Source organism: Lactuca sativa, chromosome 1 (assembly GCF_002870075.4).
Source record: "Lactuca sativa cultivar Salinas chromosome 1, Lsat_Salinas_v11, whole genome shotgun sequence".
In the NCBI taxonomy this organism is placed as follows: Eukaryota; Viridiplantae; Streptophyta; class Magnoliopsida; order Asterales; family Asteraceae; genus Lactuca; species Lactuca sativa.
Genome location: NC_056623.2, coordinates 104,643,183 through 104,670,454, shown reverse-complemented (window position 1 = coordinate 104,670,454; position 27,272 = coordinate 104,643,183). Strand labels below are relative to the sequence as shown.

Genomic DNA, 27,272 nt, shown 5'->3' with positions numbered 1-27,272 from the left:
TGAAACCTTTTCAAAACATTAGGGTTTCAACTATTTAAATTTCAAAACAACAAAATTTTTGGGTTCAAATTTAAACTATAAAACCTAAGGGGGGAAATATGAAACATTTCATAACACAAGGTTCAAATAACAAATAACCTAAATTAACATTTAATCACATAATTATCCATATTTGATTTATTTAATGATTTCTTGCAAAACAATTTACCAATTTAATCAAAATACTTAGTCAATTATCACATAAGGAAACAAATATTTTATTAATTGATAAATATCTTCAATTAGATCAACAATATAGTCATATATATCATAAAATCGGATTTATATTGATCTAATATGATAAATTCAAGTATTTCAAAGATAAACAGCAAGAAATCCCGAAAATAGCTCCATCTGACGCTTGAACTCGCCGAGTACCACACTGTACTCGCCGAGTTGAGGCCTACTCGCCGAGTACACTGTGGTACTCGTCGAGTTCATCAGCCAGGGAGCCCAAAAATCGATTTTGCAACTTGAATAAACACACAAGGCTTCAATACAATAGAAACCAATCAAGGCTCTGATACCACTGATGGGTTTTGGTCATAAGAACATCCTATGTGCTCATACAAACCCTAATGCTTGGATCTAGGTTTCTCTATTGAACATGCAAGTTATACAAGACTATAAACCCTAATTCTAGCATACAAGTAATCATATTAACATAAGAATGGGTTTAACATATTACCTTGATTGTTATGTAGCAATAACAATCCCAAATCTCCTTGTAATGACTTTAGAAAGCTTAGAGTCACAAATGTCACTCCTCTAATGGTTCACAAACACCAAGAGCAAGAGGATGAAGAGGAGAGAGTATGGAGGCTGCCCTAAAACGTGTGAAACCCTAGAAGGATGCTTAGCCACGTTTTTGGTCCAAAAGGGATCTATATATAGTGAGGCTATTAGGGTTATCTAACAAGGAAACCCTAATTTGGATGCTTAAGCCCTAAGCAACCCATGGACTCCTTTAATTAAGGCCTTGGACGATTTCCTTATGAGTTTCCCCATAGAATTCGTCCACTCCTTAATTTAAGACAATGCATAGCCCAAATTGCAATTATCTTATAATTACAATTCCAGTCCCTTAAGTTTAATTAATCTCTTTTAGTCACAAAACTAATTACCAATTAATTATTGACTAATATTAATTAAACAATATGATTTCTCCTTTAATATATTATACTCATAATATATTAATAAATCATATTTAATCCTTTCTCTCCATAATTCATCCTATCAAGTTGCTTTGGTGAAGGCAACCCAAAAGGACCATGCACCATCGGGTCAAATACATACCAAAATAGTTATGGACTTAGACACTAATCCAACAATATACCCCCCTCCCAAAGGGTTTACGGCCGTAAACTCCAAATTCTTGGGGTTTTGGAATGTTATTGTTGCACAATAAACCCTCAGGCATCCCCTCTCCTGAAATCTCCCGAAGTACTAACTTAAAAAGACTCAAACTTAAACCAAAAGGCTTGAAAGTTAGCAGAAATTGTTCTGACTTCTATTGATTTGAAATGTTGTACATAATAGAAATTTTGGGTTGTCACAGTTTCAGGTACCTCTTCAACGAAGGGGAAGGAGTCGGCGCGGTAGCTGCACATCATACACACATGTGATTCCGCCTTATGAGAATTCTTGGGATTGTACTCTGACATTGTTACTACTTTTGTGATATGTTTTTCAGACATGAGATTATGGTTTTTATAAAGTGATATGACACAGTAATGTTTTAGAACAAATGTTTCTTAAATCGTTATATTAAAATTGAAAATTTTGGACTCGAAATTTGGGATGTTACACGAACTATCGGGACAACTGACACTGAATGACTCAGCTCCACACGAGCAACTACCACATACGCCGGGTAACCTGAGCATCCATGCTGGATAAACCTCCGGGATCTTGCTGATGAGAAAAATGTTGAACCAACCCTAGTACCCTCACCATGTATGGTCAGCTCTCCCCTACTTGGGGTACGAACCAACATGAGTTGTCTCTCATAATCAATATGAGCCCCGAACCGGCTCAACCAATCCATCCCGACAATAACGCTGACATCCCCCATGGGAATCGAAACCGGGTCGATCGGGTATGACACCCCAAAAATCTCCAAACTATAATCGCAGAAGACACTCGAAAAAGGGACTTTGTACTGGCCGGCAACAGAAATCCCCATAGGATGCTCCAATGCATCAAGAGGAATGCCAAAACTACTACTAAAAGTCGAGGATACAAATGACTGACTTGCACCCGAGTCAAATAGCACTAATGCAGGCAAAGAGTTCACAAGAAAAGTATTGTAACATCCCGGAATTCATAGCGTAAAATTTTCCTTTTTATTATAATCAAAACACAGATGTAAATTGACCCATACATTTAAAAGCATTTCTAAGTAAAACAATTATCAGAGTTAATTCGCAAAATCACATCTTGCGGAAAACATGGGTGTATGCGTTGTGATCAAGCCGTGCCCTTCCCTTACGAATTGGAAGTACTTGAAACCTTAAACTACAAACCGTAAGCACAAAAATTAGTGAGTTCCCCAAATATTACATATCACACATATCAATCGAGCCATAAATAACATTCATATCATCGATCCATACTTATCATACATATATCACGATCAATAAAGGTGCTATGTGTCATTTATAGTCTTGCCATTATGCCATGAGCTGCCTCGTGGTCTTCCTTGCCAGGCCGGGGGCCAAAACCAAGGGTCTTACAGACAAGTGCCAGGAGCCACCTCCTAATCTTCCATGCAAGCATCACAAAGACAACTAGCATACAATCTAAATCTACTTAACTAACAATTGCAAGAGCTCAGACTCTGATCTTGCATACAGGATGCCAGGAGCCACCTCCTGGTCTTTCATACAAAATACCAAGGGTTATGGCCGAGTCTTCCTACAAAACATAACCAAATGGGTCGGCATTGGTGCTTTCGACCCATAGAACAGTGAGGAGACCCACCTCAAATGCTGAAGCTCACTACAAGAATCCCTAGCTGTTGCCCTAACGACACATTCGATATATCAGATCAAAATAACACCCAATTAGCAATTGGGTTCCATTCTAAGGCCCACCATCCATACCTGGAGTAAAATAACCATTTTACCCCTGACCCAGCATAAACCAAAATTAAGGCCCAATTCCAATAACCAAAAGGCCCAGTACCAAAAGATCCACAAAGGCCAACTAATGGCCCAATTTTCCAAATTGGGCCCAACCCCATATGAGCCTTAACCAAAGCCCATAATTTCCTTAGTTGCAATTCAACTTACCTCAAGTACCCCTTAGGACAAACTTGGTCAAAGACAAAAGTCAAAAAGTCAAGATCAACAATCCATGTTGACTCAACATGTCGTGTTGACCCTGCAACACACCGTGTTTCTCCATCAACTTTGAAACAGGGAAAACCAAGCCAACATGCCGAGTTGACCAAAAAACTCTCCGAGTTCGCCCCAGACCCAATAGCTCAATACATTGTGCTGCCTTCATCGAATCCAAGAACTCCAAAGTTGTGACAACCCAAAATTTTCTACCACGTAAACTCAAGCCAATCAACCAAAAGTCAGACTTAATTTCATTGCCTTCTAGCCTTTTTAAGGGTCATTATAATGATTTCTAAGCCAAGTACACTTAAGGATTGGGTGTAGGGTTATGACTAAGTTCATTGGTTTGCAATTAAGCCAGAAACTCCATCACAAGGAGTTTACGGCCACAAACTCTTGACTGGCCGTAAACTCCTCCCATATACATGATATTCCTTCATTTCCCACCACTTCTCGCACTTCCAAGTCTGGAAAATCGATTCTCTCTCAAGTATCATCGAGTTCTTCATCCTAGATCTTCAAAAACGTAAGCGTTTCGTCCATCTTTGAGTTGTTATACTTCTTAATCATGAATCATCCTTTGATTTCATCCATGAAAATCATCTTTTTGGTTAGATCTCCAAGATCTTCATCTTTCACCAAGAACACCAAGAACACACACTTGTTCTTGGTGGCCGTGAAATCTCCTTCAAGCCTCCAAATCGTATCCTTCCCCTATGCTTAGTACACGATAGAACCTGTTGTTAAACACCTTATAATCCACCATTTAGCTGGAACAAAAGGAGTGTATGGACACCCTTGCATGGCCGTACACACCTCAAAACACCCCATAAGGGCCTCCAAAGTGAGAATCTAGTTCATATTCTTGATGAGCAATCGACCCACTAGATTTACCATTGTTCAAAGACCCTCTTATGCATGTTTTACCATGAGTTTACGGTCATACACTCCATGGCCATAAACCCATGGCCGTAAACACCAAGTTGTGGCCGTACACTCCCCTTTGATGAATCACATGTGATTCTAACACTTAGTCAACGTCCCTAAGGGTGTTTCCTTGCATGATTAGTTGCTAAAACTATAAATTCATGCCTATATATGTCAATATATGTCATTTAGGACTCGGTTGTGTCTCAGGATTTCATTTGTGTAACTTCTCATCCTTACACGCATCTGCAATTGAATCACCCACATAAGGTGAGTTCATACCCCTATAATCAATCTTTTAAATTGTTTTAAATGCTTTTAAGGTGGGAATACAAGTTGGACACAATGATAATTGTGTAAATGTTTTGTTATAAACATCTTTAAAAGGATTTCTTATGTATTTTATAAGTGATCGGAACATTTCAAAAACTCTTTTAAAGTTATGTTACTTTATAGTTTACAAAACTCCGTTTTTAAAGTACAATCATAACTCAGTAGATAAATGAGTCTTTTATTCAAAGTCAGTATCAGTTCAAGTAATCATAATAGTAAACTATAATAGGTATAGTTTAGGGGTTCAGTACATACTATAACAAGAAACTGAATAAACATACTAAAACAAGAACAAGATAACATTTATGTGAGACTACTTCACGACTTGGCAATATACTTGTTAGGACGCGTTTTATAACCAGAGTCTCCTGGAGGGAGAGCATGATTTTGTGTATAGATCTATACGGGATTGACACCCCGCACCTGAACTGCTAGCTACAGTTAGGCAGACATGCCTAGGGTGACAAATATCACATCAGTTTTGGCGCCAGTAGGTCGTCATGTTATCACGTGTCATATCAATATGGTTACAACCACATCACATATTAAACTTAATTAACAAATTGGTTTTGAGGTTTTCAGTACTTCAGTAGTCGCTTTAAAATACTACTGTATACTTTCATTATTACAAAAGACAAACAGTAAAGTCGAGTCTTAGTACATTCACTTAGAAGAGGGGGGGGGGTTATAATGCTAACTTTATGATTCCTTAGTTTATACATCAGGGATATATATAAATCGGGTCCGACAAATAGTAGGATGTGTGCTTTTCGCTTCATTTCATGTTCCTTGTTTGGTTGTGGGATTAGAGCAGATACACCCAGTCTACTATCTATTCGATCTTATATATATATATATATATATATATATATATATATATATATATATATATATATATATATATATATATATATATATATATATTGTATACACTAAGTAATCAAAAGGGGTACCAGGTATAGGTCAGGTCATAACATACAAATTCAATAAACCGTTTTCTAGTACAAAAACATATTTTTCAGATAGAACATGTAGTAGACTAAACTAAAAACTTATCAGAAAAATGGTTTAATCCATTTTATTAAACCAGTGTAACTTAAAGGACCTTTAATGGTTAATTCTATAATACCATAATTTATACATCAGGGTTATACATGTGCAATTGGTAAATACACAAAGATGTGGACTTCATCGATCGATAAGAATCCATGCAAGGCATTTCATTTGGTAGACATTAATATAAGGGTTTTAATAGAAACAAAAAATAGTGTTTCACTTTTTCTTAGTATTTAACTATTTATGTGTAATAGGTTGGACTCAAAAGACTGCGGTCGGTTCACCTACCGTTAACAAAACATAACAACAAACATTAAAATTAATTGGTTTTAACACATAAAAAACAATATAATTGTTTCTTGGGAGTATTAAAAATTAGGCTTTTTTTTAGTTTCCAAAACTTTATCACCGTTTTGATTGTGAAACACAAGTTTATTGACTTTTTTTACCATCAATACAAAATCAATGTTAGAAGATAAACGTCAAAAAATGAAATTTCAATGCACATGTAGTAAATCATGAAACATATTAATGACCAAGAAAGCCAACTTACCAAAGAAAACCATTCATATTTTCTATTAAAACCATTTTCTTTTCAAAAATAATTTAAAAGAGTCGTGATGAGTGATAACTTGCTGTAGCCCATTAACAAATCATTAGTACTACGTGTCATTTAAAACAAAAGAAAGAAAAAAAGAGAGAGAAAAGAGATTTTTCATATACAACCATTAAACTTTTGATTTCATTTTCGAAAAATAGGTATTTATTATTAATATTATTATCTATTTACTTAGATTATTTGTTTTTTTGTTTTTGTTTTTCAGCTTTTGCATTATTATTTTTTTTTACTGTTTTTTCATTTCCTTTTCTGGAAACCAAAACTGTTTGTTGTTTTCTTAAAACTGTATGGCTTTTCGGTTACTTTTTTTTCACTTTTTTCCGTTGTTTTGTTTTGAAAAGAACTTTGGTTGTTAAATACGGTTCGGCATTTTGTCTGTTTACATTTGGTTTAGTTTTGTATTTTTGGAAACTATATATATATATATATATATATATATATATATATATATATATATATATATATATATATATAATTCGTGTCGTGTTCTATCATATCAAATGCTAACAAGTGGATTAAATGATTATTAATTTCATTAAATATATAATTAAATGTGATACGTGTCAACATTTGATATGGTAGAAGAACGAGTAGAAATAAAATTTAAAAGAATATTTAATTTCTCATATATATATATATATATATATATATATATATATATATATATATATATATATATATATATATATATATATATATATATATATATATATAACAAAAATAAATCCCTAAAAATTTAGCAATGAAATTTTTTGATGCTGATGTTAATGCCTTCATGTAATGTAGACCTGACAATTTGATACACGCCTTCATGTAATGTAGACCTGACAATTTGATACACGACACGAACATGATACGAGTTTTCTGTATACGTGTTTTTGAAATTCGTGTTTCGTGTTTATTCGTGTCTGACACGTATTTTAAATTCGTGTTTCATGTCTTATACGTGTCAAACACGAATTAACCTGTTTAGACACGTATAAGACACGATACAAATTCGTGTTGACAGGTGACACGTACAAACACGTATATACACATATATACTTTAGGGTTAAATTTTATATTTATAATATATTAGGGATCAATTTCGTAAATGTCAATAATTAGTTTATACCCCTAGCTGAAAAAAAAAGTCATTAAAAACGTGTCTATGTGTCTATTCGTGTTGTCGTGTCACGTGTCACACGAATTTTTTACGTGTCGTGTTCGTGTTTGATACCCCAAACACGTTTTATAATTCGTGTCGTGTTCGTGTTTAACAAATTCGTGTCGTGTAAATTTGTGTCTGACACGAATACACGACACGCAGACACGAATTGTCGGGTCTAATGTAATGGGAAACTTTAATAGCTTTTCAATAAACGACTAAGAACACAAAAAATGTATTTTGTTTTTTGTAAATAATTAATGTATTAAATATGATTATAAGAACCGAACTATTAAAATAAAAACGAAAGTTTTTTATATGAGAGGTCTGGAGGGTTAGAACAATTTGAATACAAATTACAACCTATATCTAAAAATCTACGTCTTTTATTAAAAAATGACAATAAAATATCTTCTAAAAGTGCATGTGCCACGTAGTATAAGTAAAATCAAGATGAAAATCTTTAAAGGATCTAAATGATTACTAAATAGAAAATGGGTGTCGCAAAAAGGACAAAATCTTTGAATTTTAGGACCATAATAAAGCGAAGTAGAGTGACAACCTAAGCCAATTAATAGGGGGCAACACTAGCACTAGCACAATAAGCATTACCTTTCATATGAGGCATCCTAAAAGACATCATAGGTATTTGATTGGCCAAGTCAAAAGTAAAAATAAAGTGATTTTGACACTCATATCACACATACATGCATTGATATGGTTGGTTCTAGGTGGTATACTTTGGAGATATAGTTAAGGGTTTAATGTAGACTTAACAAATAGGGAAAACGACTCTTGAGGGTAACTAACTGTTGCGTTTATTCTTATTTGGTCCATTTTATTTTTTTTGTACTCAATATACCATCGAACTTGTTGTTTGTGTTCACCATAACCCTTTTGACCGGCTTTTGACCTCAAAAGCCGGTCAAAAGGGTTATGGTGAACACAAACAACAAGTTCGATGATATATAGAGTACAAAAAAAAAAAAATGGACAAAAGGAGAACAAACGCAACAGTTAGTTACCCTCAATAGTCATTTTTCCTTTACGCATTTACAGCAAATCCTACGTTATCTTCTGTTCATACTAATGACTTTATGAGATTCATTTTCTTCTCTTCAAAACATAACCCACGAAAAAACATTATTCATAGATGTACAACTTTGTAATGCACTTGAATATTTATTAGGGGAATCTTGACTAAACAGGTGCATTTCATGACTACATTTACATTTCCAATCAAATGATTTATCGTATCATGGATTCTAGACAAGTCTACAAACAAATGGAATCACAAGTGTTGTGATTTTTGAGTTTACTTAACTTTAAGATCGAATTCATGGGATAAGATACAACATCAATATGTACTATATCATACAACTTTTGCAAGCACATCACCATAATATATCTTGAGGTAAACGTTTATACTGATAAAATATATCTCTCATACATAGTCATATCCTTTTGCAGAGAGGTGTTGATAACTAACCACGGTAAGCATAGCATAGACCATGTGTTAACGAAGTTATCCCTCCGAAACGCTCTTCATGTACGTTATAGCCAAAGAAGGTTGCAGTCTTTTATAATTTTACAACTTTAATTTCATTTAACTTTTTGGAGAAAATGACTCAGGAGAGTAACCAACTGTTGAGTCTGTTTTCATTTGGTCCCTTTCGTTTTTTTTTGTACTCAATATACCATCGAACTTGTTGTTTGTGTTCACCATAACCCTTTTAACCGGTTTTTGACATGTGATAGCCGGTTAAAAGGGTTATGGTGAACACAAACAACAAGTTCAATGGTATATTGAGTACAAAAAAAAGGAAAGTGACCAAATGAAAACAAACGCAACAGTTAGTTATCCTCAAGAATCATTTTCCCTAACAAATATATCGTGTTGTATTGGGTTCGTATAGAATTGAAACATTAAATAGATCAAAAGAGTTTGACCCTAACATGATACATTTATTTTTGTGTTGGGTTTTGACCTCATAAATGTGTTGTGTCATATCAAGTTAAAAACATTTTGTTTGTTGAAAAATTAGGAATTAAGGAGGTGAAAAGGAAAAAATGAAAAGAATACGAATTAGGAAGCAGGAAGGCGAAATTTATAATCAGTTTAGAGGGCAAATCGAAAATAGCAGCAATTGGAGAGGCAGAGTGACGAGGTCATGAGATAAAGTGAGTGGCCGAGTGAGACTGTGGAGTATTGAAGAGAAAAAAAAAACATGTAAAAAATTTTTTTTGAGTCTTAGGAAGCGGGCATGTTCAATTTATTGAAAGAGTTATAAAAAATCATAAATATAAATAAATAAGTCATTTTCGAGTTAAAATTATTTTAATTAAACAGGTTGAAGTATTTTATCTGAACTCATTTATTTTGTACCAAAGTAGTGTGTTGTGTAAGTTTTTACCACCACTAGTTCAAATATTAAAAGCTAGATCAAAGGAGTTCCACTATAAATTAGACTCTGATTGGGTTTTTATATCAGCCACATTATTTCACCTGATTTACATCTCACATAATGCTCCCACTTTGCTGGAAGAATAACCATTTTTGCATAAATACCATCATTTTGATAATTAGTTTAAACCACCAATTGTTCCTTTGATATGTTGTTTCAAAACCACATAATTAACCTCTTTCCTAATCTACTCAAAACAAGAAAAAAGAACAACATATTCCATAGTCTAAGGGGAATTTATAGAACAATTTCACATAGAGATGAGGTTTGACTTGTTTTATCTAGGTTTGACTTTACTTGATAGCTTAATAAGCTCCTCTTCATCTTCAAGCTTCTTTCTTCTCAAAGCCTCTTCCTTTTGTCTTTGAATAAGTTCAAGTTCCCTAAATCTTTCCTCCTCTTTTCGTTGAAGCTCAAGAGCTTCTCTTCTTTGAGCCTCTTCTACTCTCCTTCGATTCTCTTCCAACATTTTATCAAGCTCTTCTCTTTCTCTTCGAGCTTGCTCCTAATTTAACATAAAAAAAATCTCAATAATGATAGCTATTGATTGAGTCAGATCTGACTGTTAATCTGACCGAGTAAGAAGCATATCAGAGGAGCCATGTCTGAGGCTTCTAAGTATGGTATCAAACAGTAAGAGGCATATCAAACAGACCCTAAGTGTTATATAAATTAAGTCCATTAAGTCAAAAAGAAAAAAGGAAGACATTTTATGACCTCTTTTTGTCTAGCTTCATTAAGAGCTGTTTGTTTTTCTCTTTCAAGTTGAGCTTCAATATCATCAAAAAGCTTCTTCCTCCCTTCTTCTACTCTTTTTTCTATTTCTAATTTAACTTCATTTGACATTAATTTTTCTTCAACTTTTGCCCTAATTGCTTCTTCCATTCTCCTTGCTGTTTCTTCTTCTAGAATTTTCAGCTCCATCTCCTGTTCAAGCCTTTAACAACATATATGCAATTATACATATCAATTTTGGTACAAAAAATTGTAAATCAATTGTTACTAACAATAGTGGTGGTGATTTTACAGTTTCTCCCCTCAAAATTAAGACACAAAGTTGCATTCTGCCTGACTATTTACTACTAATGTTGTAATATGAAGAAATGAAATTATGATGCTATAACTAACAAATCAATCAAAACACATTTTACCATTTCTTCCACTTTAAAAGAAAAAGAGTTTTATGTACCTTTTCTTTTCTTCTTCTTCCTTTCTTGATTTAGAAAGGGCATTTGATGTGATACTTTGAGTTGGAGATTCCACAGGACTCAGTGAAGAAGTCCTGCTTTTTCGCCTCTTATGTCGCCTAGGTGTTGGAGATCGACTTTTTTTATGTCTAGAAATTGGAGATCGACTTCTTCTCCTAATTAATGTAGTAAAAAAAAAATCATGATTAATACCAAAATATAGTTAAATTGCAAAAACAAGAAGGAACTAAGCTTTAAATTAGTAATAATCTTTGTTTAATAAGTCTTCTTTGTGTGTTTCAAGATGAAGGAAGAAGATTGCATGCTTCTTTAACACTATTTTTGTTGAGTTGTGGAGTCTGATCTGCCCTTTTGACCTTTGTGGGGTCAAGGAAGAAAATTTATTGTGTGTTTATAAGTTTATTGCATCTTTAAACCTAACATTTTACTTTTGTTCTTTTCTTTCTTTAAGTTACTACATAATCCTCTACATGTAGTTACTTAGAAGGTATAGATAGTGAAAGACTAAATTTAATTCTTTTATGTTATTGAAGTGTTAATGAACTTCATCTCCAAATAAAAACCTAACAATCTGTTTAAATAGCGCAAGATCAGTTATTTAATCTTTAAAATTAGGTTATTCAAATGTTCTGTGAATTTTAAGCTCAAAAGGAGCCAATAAATATGTTAGACCTAGCATTGTAGTTCACACTTCACACAGCTAACATTTTTATTTCACAAATGCAAGAAATTTCGCCCTAACCACTTCTCAATACATAAATTTGACCTGAATTTGAGTAGTTTATCACCTAATTGTTCCATATACGAGTTTGTAATTCCACTCTACGCTTCATTTTGAACATAGATTTTACTCTTATATGCATCGAGATCAGTTAAATCGGGGAAATACACCATATAAAAAGAAGTTAAATCAGAAGAATGTGAGCTGACCTACTGTGAGAAGTAGTGTAAGGCGAGCGGCTCCGGTCTCTCCGGCGGCGGCGGCTGGATGGGGACGGCGAGTATCTCCGCCGATAAGACGACGGAGACCTCGATATACTCCGAGGCATTAGTCCGTTAAAAGATCGTTTTTTTTTTCGTTCTTTACCCTAAATTTTTTTTGGACAAATTTCTGAAATTGAACTTTAGCGTCGGGGTGTTTGATAGTTGTCTAGTTGATTAGTTTGATACTTTCCAAATTGGAAAAGTTTCCTTAGATTTTAGTGAAATTCCATTATGGTCCTCAATTTAACTGAAAATTACCATAAACTACCCTTTTCAATTTTGAGCTTTGATCATTGGCTTTTGTCAGATTTTTATTCGCTAAACTGCCGTTACACACTTGCACACCTTTTTTTGTTCATATAAGATATGAAGTATAAGATATTTTGTTATTTTTTAATCTATGAAATATAACTTTTTAACAATTTAATATAATAATTTTAGGTTGTTACTAAAAAAAATATCACATGATGGGACATGTGTGTGAAAGTCAACACACACTACACTCACACACATATAGGGGTTCATTTAAGATACCGTTGAATTTATCATTTTTCACAATTTTTGCATAAAGTTTACGGTTGTGGGTATGTAAACATTGATATTAATTATTCAATTAACTACTTTATGGCTCATCGGATAAGAGTTGGTAACAACTCCCTCAAATGACTCAAGTTTAAATTTTGAAGGCTTCAATCAAGAGGCGATGTATGACAAAAAAAAGTTTAATGCTTAAGACGAGCCCCAATAACCCTACACATTGGGAATGGGTCATTGACAAGATCGGTTTTTGGCTATTGGAACCCATTGGCTTTAGTTTTTAAATTAGTTATGTTTTCATTTTTTTTATGTCGGTTTTTCGGTTTCAACACATAAAATTTTAACTTTTTCAGTTTCAACACAGTAATTTAGTATATAATAATCTACTCTAATAAATGAATATTTTTTAGTCATATGTCACGTTCTCATTTAATTTTTCAAATGTCATTTTGTGGTTATTTTGAACTAATTTCTTTTTTATATGTCATTTTATGGGATTTTCTCTTTTAATAAATTTCACATAATACTTTATATAATAATTATAGTAAATGTAGTAATAAATGAATATCAATTTTATTAATAAACTTACTTTCTTATTTCAAAATTCTCAAATTAAAGCTTATTAGTTTATTTTGTTTATTTATTTAAATTTAGAAGATAAATAAAAATCAGCTTTAATAATTAATTCTTTTTTATTTTCTTATAAGTTTAAAATTCTTAAATATTTAGACATTTATATTTATTTATTTTAATTAACCCATGTAATACATGGGTCTTAGACCTAGTTATTAATATTATACCAGTATATAATAATTATTAATGATATACTAAATGTACTAGCTCATGCTTAAGCATTAACTTATGCTTTTATTCCTAACTAAATAATACAATAATTATTAATAATACCTTAAATGTATTAAATAAATTATATATATATATATATATATATATATATATATATATATATATATATATATATATATATATATATATATATATATATATATGGGTCGGCTCCTTGGATCGATTTATGGTTCAATTTTACATATTGGGTCAGTTTCGATATTGTGGACTGGTTACAAAAGTCCAAACTAAACCCAAACCGAATTTTTTGGTTTTAAAAACTGTCAGCCCAAAACCGAAGGTTTGGGTTTAGTTTCGGTTTTTTGGTTTTGGTTTTGCTCACACATAGTTGTTGATGAAAGCCTTTACCTAGCTTGGCTAGGGATGTCAAAAATCCTCGTGGGACCCCGCTCCTGCGGGACCCCAATATCATACGAGACTAAATTTAAAAAAAAAAAAAAAAAGGAGCGGGGGCGGGGGCGGATTTAAACCCCGTTTATTTTCGGGACCGGGGTCGGGAGTTGGTATTTCCGTCCCGTACTCCTGCGGGGGCCCCGGTTGTACACTTATATATATATATATATATATATATATATATATATATATATATATATATATATATATATATATATATATATATATATATATATATATAATAGATTTTCTAATTTTAAGTTTAGTGTAGGTTTCACTTTCCCATTTCCAATTAATGGATGTTGAAGATGTAGCAAATTGATCACGTATTTTTGGACATGTAAGTATTAAAATTTGTAATGTTGGATTCATAATGTTGGATTTTTTATTTTTTAGTTTCTAAAAGATTAGGTTTTAAGTCTTTAAAGTTATTAAAAATAGTTTTTTAGCCAAAAACAAGGCAGTTTTTTAGCAAAAAAATCGAATTTAAGCGTATAAACCAGGGGAACGGGGGCGGGACCAGGGGTGATGGAGGTAATCGGGGGCGGGACTGGGGGCTATGTAAACGGGGGATCCGGGGGCGGGGGTAACAACTGATTTCGGGAGCAGGGGCGAGGGCAGCTATTTCCGCTCCCGTTTGGTCCTGTTGACATCGTAAGTCTAAATGTGATACAATATACATGTGTTTTTATGGTTTACATTGCACACGTATTTGACACTTATAATGAAATATATTCAAATAATATGTTATGTAAAACAATTTGTGCAACTATACACCCCCATAAATATAACGCATGCCCGCCCATTTTTAGGGGTTTTGGATTTATGATCGTTCACACTCACTATATATGATAATTCCTAGTGTAGCAATTACTTTTCAGAAATCGCATCTTAATTTATAATTATATGACCTTGTATCCACAAAATCTTAGTGGCTATATGGGGTACAAACATAACATATCGTTAACATTACGATGCAATCCTTCTTGAGAGTTTCACACTTAAACTTGTGAAGGTCACGGATGTACCACAACAATCCTGCAAGATAGTGGACTTTGGAGTTTTTGTATATTGGTTCGTAGAGAGGTTGACCACTGGTCAATTAGTGAGCATTAAGGATTGCATTGCTACCTAGGCGGATGCATATAAGAGGTGGATTGCACGTATAGCATAGGGTACTATATTTGTTATATTTATGGATATTTGTTTTTACTATATCTTTTTTGACGATGTGGTAAACATGAGTGAGTTTTTACTTATAATCATACAGTTATATTTGTTAAACAAACCACAATATATTATTAAATAAGTCCTAAATAAAACAGATTTTATGAAAATAGAAATGACCATACAGTCATGAAAACATAATATCATAGATCTTTATTATGAGTTGAAATTTCTGGTAGTCATATGAGAATTTCACTTTCTCTTTCTTTATCAACTCGTGCTTTTATTACATCCATTTTCTCACAAAATTTCCAAAACTCATCATCTACAATCTCACGGTTACTAGCAGCTTTCTTGATCTAACGCTCATCGACTTATATTTATTTCTTCGTGTCTACGATCCATTGTTTCTTGTCTTCAATGGATAGTAGCTTACCATGCATTTGTTGCCCGAGTTCCTTAGATTCCGTTTTCAGTTTTTTGTATTTTGTTTTGCCTTCTACATCTCCCTTACAGATACCTTACGACCTTAGCTCACTCTTGGAGATTGAAGGATGGCTAATCTTGTGAATGAATTTTGACCGAACAAAATACATCTTCAAAGAATGGCTTAATAGCTTTCGGTGTGAATTATAGCATTATAGCAGGATCTAAACTGATTTAAATAGATTGTGAATATGGAGGTAAGTAAGAAATCTAATGATTTTAAGTGGTATGTGAGAAATCATAATTCATAACTAGTTACATGGGTGTTGTGTAATAATAAAGTGGTAGCTAAGGATAAAATTTTATGTATGAGTTTGGCAGTTCACATAATTATAACTATTTAGGTGGGCGTTTGTGTGAAATTGCATTTACAACATTTAGTTTCTAACAAATAAATACTTAAATGGAAACTCCAAAATTCCATTATGAAATCCGGACTTGACTCTAGAATACGTTGTTCTAGAGATAGTGGTTATTTTTGAAAAACCTAAAAATAATTAGGTTTTTTTTTTGTTAAAAATTTCGTCTATATGAGTTAATTTAATCCAACCCCCACCACCGAAGATCTCACTTATGGATTCTAATCTCCTTATATATGCATATATGCATACACATGTTTCATTCTAAAAGCCGATGCATGAAAATGATTTCTAAATAAGCGAAGAATTGAAGTAATAAAAGTAAAAACATATTCCTTCGGTTCATAAACAAAAAATGGGACTTGGTATATATATTTTCTAATCATTAAATGTCAAATGACAACACCAAGGCACATACATGATTTCTTGATTGTAGAAGTTCTTTTTTTTTTTTCTTTTTTTTTTTCTTTTTGCTACATTGGTAGTAAGTAATATAGATACATACAATGTACATGTGTTGTAGTGTATATGTAGAGTATGTGACTATATTTAACTTATAGCACCTCTTTTTCAAGTTTCAAAACTGCCATAAATGCTTCTTGAGGCACATCAACTTTTCCAATTGCCTTCATTCTTTTCTTTCCCGCAGCCTAATTAGAGTAAGTAAATAAATAAATAATATTTTAAAGAGAAAAAAAAATACAAATAATTTACCTGTTTCTTTAGCAATTTTTTCTTCCTAGAGATGTCACCACCTACAATGAAATTAAAAAATGAACATTACTAATTATAATTTATTATACAAAAAAAATACAAAAATTAAATTTGGTATTATATTTTTAATTACCATAGCATTTGGCCAAAACATCTTTCCTAATTGCTGATAAACTTTCACTAGCAATCACCTTAGTGCCTATGCATGCCTGTCATCAAGTTCACTACATATAAGTAAGAATAAAATAATACAAATAAATAAATTAAATTAAATTGCAAATCATTAATTTAAGATTTTAAGTTTAATTTTATTATTCAAGGTAGAATAGAATAGATGAGGCTTACTTGGATAGGCACTTTAAACATTTGTCTAGGTATAAGTTCTTTTAGCTTTTGAGTCAAAGCTCTTCCCACAGAATATGCCTATAAATATAAAGAATTAAGTTCATGTCATTATAACCTGTCAATGAAAAACACAAAAAAATAAAATGACCAAAATAACCTTGTTTAGGTATAACTGTATAAGTTCTTTTAGTTTTTCTAGGGATGTTTATGATTATGAGGACGAGGGTGTTTACGTCTTTTGCACTTATAAGAGTCACAACTCACAAGTATAATAAAAAAACAAGGTATCCCTTTCATCTTCTATTGAAGAAGGAAAAATGACCAAAATAACCTTGTGTAGGTATAAGTTTTTTAGTTTTTCTAGGGGTATTTTCGATTATGAGGATGAGGAGGGCGTTTACGTCTTTTACACTGACAAGAGCCACATGTGTAAAAAACAAGCTATCCCTTTCATTTTCTATTAAAGAAGGAAAAATGACCAAAATAACCTTTGTCTAGGTATAAGCTCTTTTAGTTTTTCTAGATCTATTTTTAATTATGAGGACAAGGAGGGCATTTACGTCTTTTGCACAAACGAGAAGTCGAGAACCACGTGTAAAATTAAAAAACAAGCTATCCCTTTCATTTTCTATTAAAGAAGGAAAAATGACCAAAATAACCTTGTCTCTGTGTACGATTGTGGACAAGGGCTCCACACCTTCACCATTTATCAACACATCAAGCTTTATCAAATCGCTTTCCTTGTATCTGAAGTCATAGTTTTAATCAGATTATTTAAAACTCCATCAATTTAAAATAATTATAAATTTAGAAAAATGAAATATATGTTTACCCAATAAAAGAATATTCCATACTAGCATAACCCTTGCTCCTTGACTTTAGCTGATCAAAGAAATCGCCTACCATCTGTAAAAAAAAATAAAAAAAAATGGCACATTGAGTTTTGATCTATAAATATAAAACTCATAAAGAAAGATATTTTTAGAAAATATAAATATTAAAAATAATAATAATAAACCTCAGCAAGTGGCATCTGATAAGTGAGTGAAGCTCTAGTTTCAGTAATAAATTTCATTTCTTTAAAATCTCCTCTTCGTTCTTGAGAAAGTTCCATAAGTGCACCAATATAGTCCTTTGGTGTTAGCATCTCAATCTGCAGAAAAAAAAAAAAAAAAATATATATATATATATATATATATATATATATATATATATATATAAAATAAAAATGAAAAAACATAATATGTAAAAATAGAGAATATCATAAAATAAAATAGTGACAAACCTTTACAATTGGCTCTTCAATTGACCTCCTTTTACCAGGTTCAGGAAGTGCTGATGGATTTGAACATTCAACCTAAAAAAAATAAAAAAATAAAAAAGCAGATGAAAATATGAAATCAAACATTTCAAAATTAAAAAAAGAAAAATAGAAAATATTTTATATTTACAGTTTCATCATTGGAACAGTGGACTCGGTATACGACACTTGGAGCAGTAGTTATTAGAGACAAATTGTATTCCCGTTCAAGTCTTTCCTGTGCAATAAAGACAAAAGATAAAATTTCACAATTGGCCCTTGTGGATTACAAAAGTGGCGCATTCAGTCCCTATTTTTTTTTGTTATGTGGATGGTTCTTGTGGTTTCAATTTCTTGTGTGGTTGATTGTAAAATGACTTTTGTAGAGAGAGAGAGAGAGAGAGAGAGAGAGAGGTGGTGGGGTCTATCTATTTACTTTTTTTTTTATTAAAATCAAAAATAGTTAGAATAATATAGAATAGACAAAACTGCAAAAATGGTCCCTGTGGTATGCAAAATTTTGGGGTTTTAGACCAAACCACGACTTTTTTGGATAGTTGGTCCTTTTGACCTAGTTTCTTTGCGTTTTTGGTCCCTCTAAATAGTGAAATGACTGTAATACCCTTAGGTTATTTATTTTTCATTTTTTTAAAAATCTAAATACTTATTTATTTATTTAACCAATTAAAAAAATAAAACTCTCTCTCTCTCTCTCTCTCTCTCTCTCTCTCTCTCTCTCTCTCTCTCTCTCTCTCTCTCTCTCTCTCTCCGGGTCGTATACCCATTTCTTTCTTTCGTTCCCGATTTCAACGAACAAGAAGGGGCTGCTACCTCCGACAATCTGGAGATAGCCACCGCACCACCTGCTAGCCTCCATTCAACCACCAAACTCCACCGTGAACCGCTACATCTCCGCCCACCATAGAACCATTCCAGCCTCACCCCATCGCTTTTTCTTTTCTGTTGATTTGAGAAACCCCAAACAAACCCCAATCCTTGCTCCTTTTTACCTCTTCGATCACCCTTGTATTGGGAAGACGGAAGCAACGAAGCTATTGTGCAACCACTACTCGCCGCCGTTGCTGTGGTGGGCAGTCCCCACCACCACCTGTCACCGCCCACGAATCCAGATGCAGGTATCCGGTGGGACGAATTTAAACCCAAAAGAAACTTGAACAGACTTACCAATGGCAGCAAGGCGATGGTGGCGGACTGCAGTGGCAGTGGGATGTAATGGCGGTCGACGGTAGCTCCGACTGCTTCGTTTTCTTGCTGCTCCGGTGAGTTCGACGAGGGGTCAAGAGGAAGCAGCAGCTGACGACGGCGGAGCTTCACCGTAACGGAGATGTGGTGGCACTGAGTGATGATGTAGGCGAGTGGTGGACTTCTGGCGGCTTCTGTTGCTTTGTTTACGGCTTACCCTCTACGGGGATTGGTGGTGATCGAATTCGGTGACTAGTGATGGTTGGAGTTCCCTGACAACAGCAGCTTGGTGGTGGCGGTGATGACCGGAACTCCACAGCATTAGCGACGGTGGGTAGTCGTGGGTGGCTGCCCTTAGAGGTTCTTGTTCCCTTCTTCGTTTTATGAGCAGCAAGTCTTCAAGAGGAAGAGTGTAGAAGGATAACGTTGGATGAGAGAGAGAGAGAGAGAGAGAGAGAGAGAGAGAGAGAAGTGGGCCCCAAATTAGGTAATTATTTTATTTTTCATTTAAATTAAATAGAAAAAGCATAAAAAAATATATCAGAAGGGCATAATAGTCTTTTCAGTTTACTGAGGGACCAAAAACACAAAGAAACTAGCTCAAAAGGACCACCAATCCAAAAAAGTCGTGGTTTGGACTAAAACCCCAAAATTTTGCATACCACAGGGACCATTTTTGCAATTTTGTCTATAGAATAAAGTCTGGAATCAATTAAAAAAGGGTACAAAAGTCAATTTACATGCGCCAAGGACCAACCACGCAAAAACTGAAACCACAGGGACTAAACGTGCAACTTTATGTAAACTACAAGGACCAATCATGAAACTTTGTCAAGACAAAATTTAACAGAGTAAATTGCAAAATTGGTCCCTGTGGTATCCAAAAAAGTGTATTTTGAGACTTTTGAGTACATTTTTTTTTTCATTCACATGGTCAATCCAAAATTGAAATTTCCATGCAGATTTGGTCCCGAAGACTATGCGAATGAAAAAAAATGTACTCAAAGTCTCAAAATGCACTTTTTTGATACCACAGGGACCAATTTTGCAATATTTGTCAATGTAAAATGATAAAAATACCTATCACCTATATAATATAATATACCTGAACAATTTCCATATGAAGAAGACCCAAAAACCCACATCTAAATCCAAATCCCATTGCACTCGATGTCTCTGGCTCAAACTGAAAACATAAAAACAAAAATAAAAATAAAAAACACAATTTACAAATACCACAAATGATGAATCTTTTTTGAGTAAATTACACGAACGGTCCCTATGGTTTAGGGTAATTTGCGCGTTTGGTCCCTACCTTATTTTTTTAAATCGGAAGGTCCCTACAATTTGTTTTTGTTGCGCGCTAGGTCCCTGTCTTACCTAAAAAGACTATTTTACCCTTGATTTTTTAATTTATTTACATAAGGTGGGGTAAGGTAAGGTGAGGTGGAAGTGGAGTTGGGAGTATGTTTATTTAAATAAATTAAAAAATCAATGGCAAAATAGTCTTTTTCGGTAAGACAGGGACCAAGCGCGCAATAAAAACAAACAATAGGGACCTTCCGAGTTAAAAAAATATGTCAGGGACCAAAGGCACAAATTACCCTAAACCATAGGGACCATTCGTGTAATTTAGTCATATTTTTTACATACCTTTAATGCAGCATCATTAAGCTGTAGTTTCTCCAATGCATCACGTAAATCTGGGAATCTAAAAAGAAAGAAACAATGATATGTTGATTAATATATTTTTTTTTAAAAAGTGACTTGGCATTGTGGATTAAAATATAATAATCATAATAATAATAATAATAATAATATATACTGGTCTGCATCGATTGGAAACAAGCCACAAAACACCATTGGAGTGGCTTCTTTGTATCCAGGTAAAGATTGATCTGCTTTTCTTGTGTAGTGAGTTATGGTGTCACCTACTCTTGCATCTGCTACCGATCTTATTGAAGCTGATATGTATCCCACCTTCAAATGTGAAAAAAAGACCAAAATACCCCCCATGAGTAGAGTAGATATTTGAATTGTAAGAAACATGGAGAGCGGGTTGTTTATTATTGAATAGCAGTAAAAATCTATCCCTATCTTTAAAAATATATATTTTTTTTGTTAAATGACCAAAATACCCCTATATGTAGATATTGGAATTGTAAGAAACATGGGAGTGGTATTATTACCTCACCAGCATATAGTTCATCAACTTGCAACTGATTAGGGGATAAAACTCCAATTTCATCAGCAAAATAATCCTGCATCATGTCAGTTGTTTTCTTAAAAAAAATATATTAAACCAAGTTTAATTAATCTCAGTATTATTACAAGAAGCTTAAAAAACAAGAGAAGAGTGGTTTTAGTTTTAACCTTTCCACTAGCCATAAAATAAATCCTGTCACCTTTCTTTACAGTTCCATCAATAACACGAAAATAGACAATAACGCCCCTATACGCATCATAGTAACTGCAAAAAATAAAATTCATGGATATGAATTATGAAAACTTACTCACAATTATTCATAGAGTGAAATTTTGGTATTATTAATAACAAAAAAAAGTGAAGAGAAACAAAATGATTAAAGGATTTAATTAATATTTAATACCTATCAAATATAAGAGCTCTCAAAGGTTTTTTAGCAGAATCAAGTGGTGGAGGAATCCTTTGAACAATTGCAGTCAGTATTTCATTTATACCTATTCCCTCCTGTAATATACATTAATTAATTATTACCATCTTAAAATGTAAGGGTAAAATGGTCATTTGGTCTAATTCAGACATTATTCAATCTACAAATGTATATGAACATCAACTAATGAACCTTTGCTGAGCAGTATATAGCATTGCTGCAATCCAAGCCAATAACCTAAAAAAATAAGATGAATTAGAAAAAACCATGTTTAACACATGTTAATTGGAACATAAAAAATAGAAAATGACGAAAATACCCTCGACCAAAATCACATCAACTTAACTAACCTCTTCAATCTCCTGAACAACACGGCTTGGTTCAGCACCTGGAAGATCTATTTTATTCAACACCTGAAACAAGAGTCAAATAATTTAATAGTGGTTTTTATTTTATAACATTTTATTTAATTTTATATTCTTATTATTTACTATCAACTTACAGGAATGACTTCAAGGTTGTTTTCCAATGCCAAATAAACATTAGCCAATGTCTGAGCTTCCACTCCCTATTATATAAGATTAATCACAGAATATAACAATAAAAAAATATTTCTTTACATAAAAACAAAAGTAATTCAAATTTTTTTTTAAATTTCAAATGTGGAAAATGTGAAATACATACCTGTGAGGCATCTACAACAAGGAGAGCACCCTCACATGCAGCAAGAGATCTAGAAACCTGAAATCAGGAAAAAGAATGTCAACCAACAATATGTATTTGTTCTTAAGTTTTTTAATATGAAAAATAATAAAATTATAGTTTATTAAATTATATGTCATACCTCATAGGAGAAATCAACATGGCCTGGAGTATCAATAAGATTAAGGCAATAAGGTTTGCTTTCATGTGTGAAACGCATTCTAGCAGCCTGAAAGGGTAATTTAGGAAAATCCATTTAAAAGAAAATACAGAAATGAAAAAGAAGAGAAACATGTATTATTTATTACCATGTTTTACTTGTATTAATTATTAGCTATTACATGGTTCTTTCAATTAAATCAACATATATCTTAATGCCTTTACACCAAATGATATAAAAGTCTAACAACTTGCAATAACATGGGAATTTGTAACTTATAAACTCATAAAGGTTTGATTTTTGAGTGTTACAACATTCTACTTATGTGGTAATTGGATTTAACTGAAAGTACTAAAAGACAGAATTTTTGGTAGTTCATCAGTTTAAGATGTGATTTTGGAGTCTTGAAGATATCAAGATCAATTATGAGAAGGAATCTAACACATTTTGGTTAGATTAACATCACATAATCAAGGTATGAGCCCTAATCATACTTTCATCTAGTGATTTTCTGTTAGGGTTTACAAATTTGGGGATTCTAGTTGTGGGACTTAGTGATAAGGGGAAAATGAAGACTTAGCTAGAAACAAATAGAAGCCTTATAAGATGTTACCCTTCTATCTAATATTTTATTAATTTTACCTAGATCATACTCAAGTTGTTTATTATTTTGTATTGGTTTGTGAGTATGATGATACAATTGTATGTCTACATGGTTTTGAAGTACACCATTTGTTGATAATTTAAAAACAGTTGTATCACAATGACACAACATGTAAGTGAATGTCCTAGAGCAAAAAAATGAGATGAACATTATAAAACCTTATGCCTTTTCACTTCCTTTCAATGAAAAATGTGCTAATGGATTTAAAAAAATGCACCTGTAATTTGATAGTGATACCCCTTTCTCTCTCAAGATCCATGTTATCCAGAAACTGTTCCTTCATATCACGTGATTGCACTGTACCCGTCACTTGCAGCAATTTATCAGCTAATGTCGATTTTCCATGATCAATATGTGCAATGATGGAGAAATTCCTGATGTTTTCTGTGGGAACCTGCAATTCAATCAAAATAACTGGTTTAAAATCGCACCTAGTTAGAAGGTTATGTTCCACATGCGAACCAGTTCAATACTTCTATCCAAAGAGGTCAATAGAAGTGCTAAAAATTCCCCTCATGTCTTATCAAAGCGAATACCTGTGAGAATGTGCATAATTTTGAAAGGATTGACCATACCTTCAAAAGACGATCTCGGCCGGCGACAAATGTCGCTTCTGAGGCAGAAGCATCTTTGGACTGGACGTCTGCGGCCTTACTACACACGCGATACCTACTCCGGCGACTTCTACTGTAACTGTTGAAATTATTTCTGGAAGAGGGAAAAGACTGTAGACTGTAAAATGTTCTGTTAGAGGCGGGAAATAGAAGGTGGTGGTGGTGGTGGTGGCTGATGCTAGGGGTTCTGCCGCAGTGGTGGTGGTTGCCCTGTGGTGGTGGTTTCGAGGATAAGAAGAGCTTTAGGTTCGTCGCCATTCCCACGGTGGTGGTGGTGGTTGCTCTCGTTGGCTGTTGCTTTTAAACCACAAATTCGGGACTTACCCGCTATCTTTTGCATTTTACATTTTTACTTGATTTTAGTCGATTTCATACCGTATAAAAAACCAATATTCATCTTGTTTTTTTTTTCCTTAAGTTTTTATTTCATTTAATTTTGTTTTATGTTAGAGTTATTAAGTTGCATTACATTATTATATTATAATTACTATTGCGATTGTCAAATTTATCTATGTATTTGTGTGCTCGTTTTGACTTACTTTCGTCTTGTTTCATTTTTTACTTTTTTACATTTTTTGGATGTCTTCAGGGTTGTATTTCTTTTCAAAAGATAAGAACGGCAACTTTCAGTCATCAAGAATAGATAATACTATCACTACTACTGTTATAAGATTTTATTTTAAGTTATAGACGACAACATCTATTATCAGTGTTACTTCAAGCATTAATAACAAAGACCTCCACCACCACAAATTCTTACTTGTCAACTTTACGTAGCAACTATTCAAAGACACTATAATGCATAAAAACGACACTTGCGTAATATTTTCAACAGTTCCGATTATGATTTTTCTTTTTAAGTTTCTTTTATAAAGAAGTGTTTGTTTAGAAATTAGAGGGAACCACTTGGAAGCAAAAAATCTCTCTCTCACTCCTTCCTTTTATAAGTCCAATATGTGTGGATCACTTAGTAAAACAAACTAGAGATTATAAGCATAATTTATAATATTTTACAACTTAATATAAATTAAAAACATGATAAATGATATGACAAATATTATTATAAACAAACTCAATGGATGGAAAGCATGGGCGATGACATCGGGCTTCCAAATTTTTATGACCCATTTTTTTATGTATCTACTTATATTATTATAAGAGAAAAAAAAATGTTTGATATTAAGTAATCGAAGGCAACGGCAGAAAAAAGATTTGAGCCAAAATTGTGGAGAAGACGAAGAGCTTACAACCGATTCTTTAGAAATCTAAGCAATTAATCATTTTTTACTTAAATAAATTACTATTAAGGGCCTTATTTTTTTTTATTTTGCTGAGGGCCTTAAATCGGTTGAATCGACCATGGATGTTTTCTACGTGACACATTCATTCTACCATTATGGAGGTGATACCTTCGACACTACCTCCCTCTAAGTCCTACCCTATTATTGTAGGTTTCTTGGTTATTGTGTTTTCAAATTTATGGTTAATTCTTTAATAGGACTCCTGATGTTTATTGTTATTGTATTGTCTAGTAGGATTTCCACTATTGTTGTGTTGTCTAATAGGATTCGTGATATTTGTTGTTATTGTATCGTTAAATTTGTGATATTTGTTCTTGTCTGCCCTTCGGTCCAAATTTCTTTAGTTTTCCTCCATTCTTGATATGGATTGATTGTGTCAATCAATTTATGTAACTTATGAACTTATCATTTGTGATTGTTGTGACGGATTTGTGTTTAGGCATCATGACGGGTAAAAGAGTGAGGGAGCCCATACATACAAAATATGAATCATGTGCCAAAAATATATCTCAATATAGTTATATAGGCACCTAATTCTTGCTCTTATGCCCCTGTTAAGTTTCTTACATTATTACATACAAGATTTCGCTAGTTGATGAAGTTCAAATAACAACACTAGCTTTTTTGTATAGTATAAATCTGACTCGTTTACATAAAACATGCACAATCTAATTGCTAAGACTAAGGGGTATGGGGAAGTTTTTATGCGTCAAAACCTATGTGGCATGCATCCTCACCGGTGAACACCGCCCCAAGTCAGGTAATTGTGTTGTGGAGTGGCTAGCTTCATCGAAGCTTACGTAAATCATTTTCTCTATCTCTTTTCTTTCACATCTTTCTCTCTCTTGTTGACAATATGTTCACTAGTGAACATCATTTCCACTAACCTAGTGAAATGTTTGTGGAATGATTAGATGATAATGTGGCTTGCTCTTCACTACTTTTTCACCAATAATGATATCGGATAGCCTAACAAGTCTAAACAACCAAGAATAACATTCAAATTGATAAAAATAATCCAATGGGTCAATCTCAAGATGTACATACGATACACAAAACCTTTGATCGGTATTTATTATTCATAGTGTAGGAGTTGACATACTCACCAATCACTAATTACCATATCTTCATGCAATAAACCGTCTTTACCTTTTCCAAAATGTCATCAAACAATGAACAAGTACACTATTGACAAAGTACAATTAAATCTTAATTATGTTTTCGGTTTTACTTTTGTAAAGCATATATGTTGAAGAAAATAAATTCACTTGGCTTCAAAGCCATTTGATCCATTTCTTTTTTAGCTAAGCTTTTTTATTTTATCCGTTTTAAATAAAAATTCACAAAACCGACCTATTACTAAAATCACACACACAAACAAAAAATGGGTGTTTTGACTATTGTAGCATCTTTTTGGGTGGTATAAAACATTGCATTTTTTGTCTCAATCTAAACCTAAAGAGTGTTTGGGATTACTTTTGAACATCAAAAGTCCTTTTGGAGAAGAACTTTTTGTAAAAAGAGTTCTTTAAAATATATTTAGATTAGCAAAAGGACTTTTGTGTTAGCTTTTACATGTAAAGTCACAAAAAGTCAGGTTTTTGTGACTTTTTGAAACTCCTCATTTTCCTCACAAAAAGTCATTCTAAAAATAACCCCAAACACCCCCCTAATACATGCCAAAATGCAGTACCAATGTTCTGTCCCA

At 33.0% G+C, this 27,272-nt stretch overlaps 2 protein-coding genes across 3 annotated transcripts; both read right to left on the bottom strand.

Annotated features, from left to right (window-relative positions):
* Positions 1-10,019: 10,019 nt before the first annotated feature.
* LOC111909812 (uncharacterized protein At1g10890) lies at positions 10,020-12,273 on the bottom strand. The gene is made up of 4 exons (XM_052771874.1): positions 12,069-12,273; positions 11,120-11,293; positions 10,648-10,867; positions 10,020-10,435 (listed from the first exon to the last, which is right to left on the bottom strand). The coding sequence occupies exons 1-4, from the start codon at positions 12,185-12,187 to the stop codon at positions 10,208-10,210; spliced, it is 741 nt and encodes a 246-aa protein (XP_052627834.1). The 5' UTR covers positions 12,188-12,273; the 3' UTR covers positions 10,020-10,207.
* A 4,000-nt stretch (positions 12,274-16,273) lies between these two features.
* LOC111909811 (translation factor GUF1 homolog, chloroplastic) lies at positions 16,274-24,586 on the bottom strand. Of its 2 annotated transcripts, XM_023905585.2 has the most exons (22): positions 24,225-24,585; positions 23,867-24,043; positions 22,968-23,054; positions 22,808-22,864; positions 22,626-22,691; positions 22,474-22,536; positions 22,316-22,360; positions 22,100-22,200; positions 21,864-21,960; positions 21,680-21,751; positions 21,316-21,470; positions 21,144-21,201; positions 20,596-20,676; positions 18,439-18,525; positions 18,273-18,344; positions 18,006-18,140; positions 17,820-17,893; positions 17,647-17,734; positions 16,988-17,065; positions 16,776-16,851; positions 16,643-16,683; positions 16,274-16,578 (listed from the first exon to the last, which is right to left on the bottom strand). In XM_023905585.2, the coding sequence occupies exons 1-22, from the start codon at positions 24,519-24,521 to the stop codon at positions 16,483-16,485; spliced, it is 2,103 nt and encodes a 700-aa protein (XP_023761353.1). In that variant the 5' UTR covers positions 24,522-24,585; the 3' UTR covers positions 16,274-16,482. The 2 variants fall into 2 exon arrangements, with proteins under 2 accessions (XP_023761353.1, XP_042758027.1); XM_042902093.2 differs by lacking the exons at positions 16,274-16,578; positions 16,643-16,683; positions 16,776-16,851 and having other exon boundaries at positions 17,008-17,102; positions 24,225-24,586.
* Between the last annotated feature and the right edge of the window lie 2,686 nt (positions 24,587-27,272).